The sequence below is a fragment of the Otolemur garnettii genome, unplaced genomic scaffold (assembly GCF_000181295.1).
Source record: "Otolemur garnettii isolate 467f Iridium unplaced genomic scaffold, OtoGar3 scaffold00049, whole genome shotgun sequence".
In the NCBI taxonomy this organism is placed as follows: domain Eukaryota; kingdom Metazoa; phylum Chordata; class Mammalia; order Primates; family Galagidae; genus Otolemur; species Otolemur garnettii.
This window is the reverse complement of record NW_003852444.1, coordinates 1392762-1394381: the sequence shown is the minus strand read 5'-3', so window position 1 is coordinate 1394381 and position 1620 is coordinate 1392762. Positions and strand designations below refer to the sequence as shown.

The 1620-nt window shown below is 45.7% G+C and overlaps 1 protein-coding gene across 1 annotated transcript; it reads left to right on the top strand.

Moving 5' to 3' along the window:
* Positions 1–212: 212 nt before the first annotated feature.
* LOC100959438 (olfactory receptor 2A25) lies at positions 213–1214 on the top strand. The gene has a single exon (XM_003791535.2). It carries the CDS (start codon positions 246–248, stop codon positions 1176–1178), a length of 933 nt encoding a protein of 310 aa, XP_003791583.1. The 5' UTR covers positions 213–245; the 3' UTR covers positions 1179–1214.
* Positions 1215–1620: the final 406 nt, after the last annotated feature.

The window sequence follows — 1620 nt, the reverse complement described above, 5'->3', positions numbered from 1 at the left end:
AAAATATATACACACACAAATATAGACTATAAATGTATGTGTGGAGTGTAATGCTAGCATTGAATTTATCATAGGTGATGAGATTTCCTTCTGCTCCATTTGTGATGCATAGTTTTCTTAGCAAGTGACTAAGATGTCAAAATATCATTGAACACTCAAACAATGACACACGCAGCTGCTGGATGTTTAAACACTTGCCTCAGACATTCAGACTTGGTGAGCTCCACTGTCTCTTTCACAGGAAAATGGGAGAAAATCAGACTTCCATCACTGAATTCCTGCTCCTGGGGTTTCCACTTGGCCCGAGGATTCAGGTATTTCTCTCTGGACTCTTCTCCCTGTTCTATGTCCTCACCCTGCTGGGGAACGGGGTCATCCTGGGACTCATCTCCCTGGACTCCAGACTGCACACCCCCATGTACTTCTTCCTCTCACATCTGGCCGTTGTCGACATCGCCTATGCCTGCAACACGGTGCCCCAGATGCTGGTGAACCTCCTGGATCCAGCCAAGCCCATCTCCTTTGCTGGCTGCATGATGCAAACCTTTCTCTTTTTGAGTTTTGCACATACAGAATGTCTTCTCCTGGTGGTGATGTCCTATGACCGGTATGTGGCCATCTGCCACCCCCTCCGGTACTCTGTCATCATGACTTGGAGAGTCTGCATCACTCTGACAGTGACTGCCTGGATTTTAGGAGTCTTCTTGGCTCTTGTACATCTGGTGTTACTCCTACCATTGCCCTTCTGTGGACCCCAGAAAGTTAATCACTTTTTCTGTGAAATTATAGCTGTTCTCAAACTTGCCTGTGCAGATACACACATTAATGAGGCCATGGTTTTGGCTGGCGCAGTATCCGTGCTGGTGGGCCCCTTCTCTTCAATTGTAATATCTTACATTCATATTCTATGTGCCATCCTGAAGATCCAGTCAGGGCAGGGGCGGCAGAAAGCCTTCTCCACCTGCTCCTCCCACCTCTGTGTGGTTGGACTCTTTTATGGCACAGCCATTATCATGTATGTTGGACCCCAATATGGGAACCCCAAGGAGCAGGAGAAATATCTCCTGCTGTTTCACAGCCTTTTCAACCCCATGCTTAACCCCCTGATCTATAGTCTGAGGAACAGAGAAGTCAAAGGTGCCCTGATGAAGATGTTCAAAAAGGAGAGAACTTCATGAAAGCCTTGGAAACAACAAAATAACTGGGTTACAGGGTCTGTGAGAAGTTATCTGATCTAGCACCTATGCGGGATACACACACAGGCTCTACATCGTCCTTTCCATCTTTTTGGAAACTCCTCTGGCTATCTCCCATTCTGCTTTCTTCTCCCTAGCATTGGTTCTTCACGATTAAGAAAAGTATCTTTTTTTTTTTTTTTTTTTTTTCTTTGAGGCACGATCTTTTTCTGACACCTGGGCTAGAGTGTAGTGGTGTTACACTAGATCACTGTAGCCATGAACTCTTGGGGTCAAGCAATCTTCTTATCTCTGCCTCCCAAGAAGCTGGGACTACAGACATGCAACACCGTGCCTGGGTGATTTTTCTATATTTTTGTAAAGATGAGATCTTGCTATATTGCTCAGGCTGGTTTCAAATTCCTGGCCTCAAGCAATCCTTCCA

Bases quoted from the DNA above. Each gene is read 5' to 3' on its own strand.
- LOC100959438 (XM_003791535.2), top strand. From the start codon at position 246: ATGGGAGAAAATCAGACTTCCATCACTGAATTCCTGCTCCTGGGGTTT.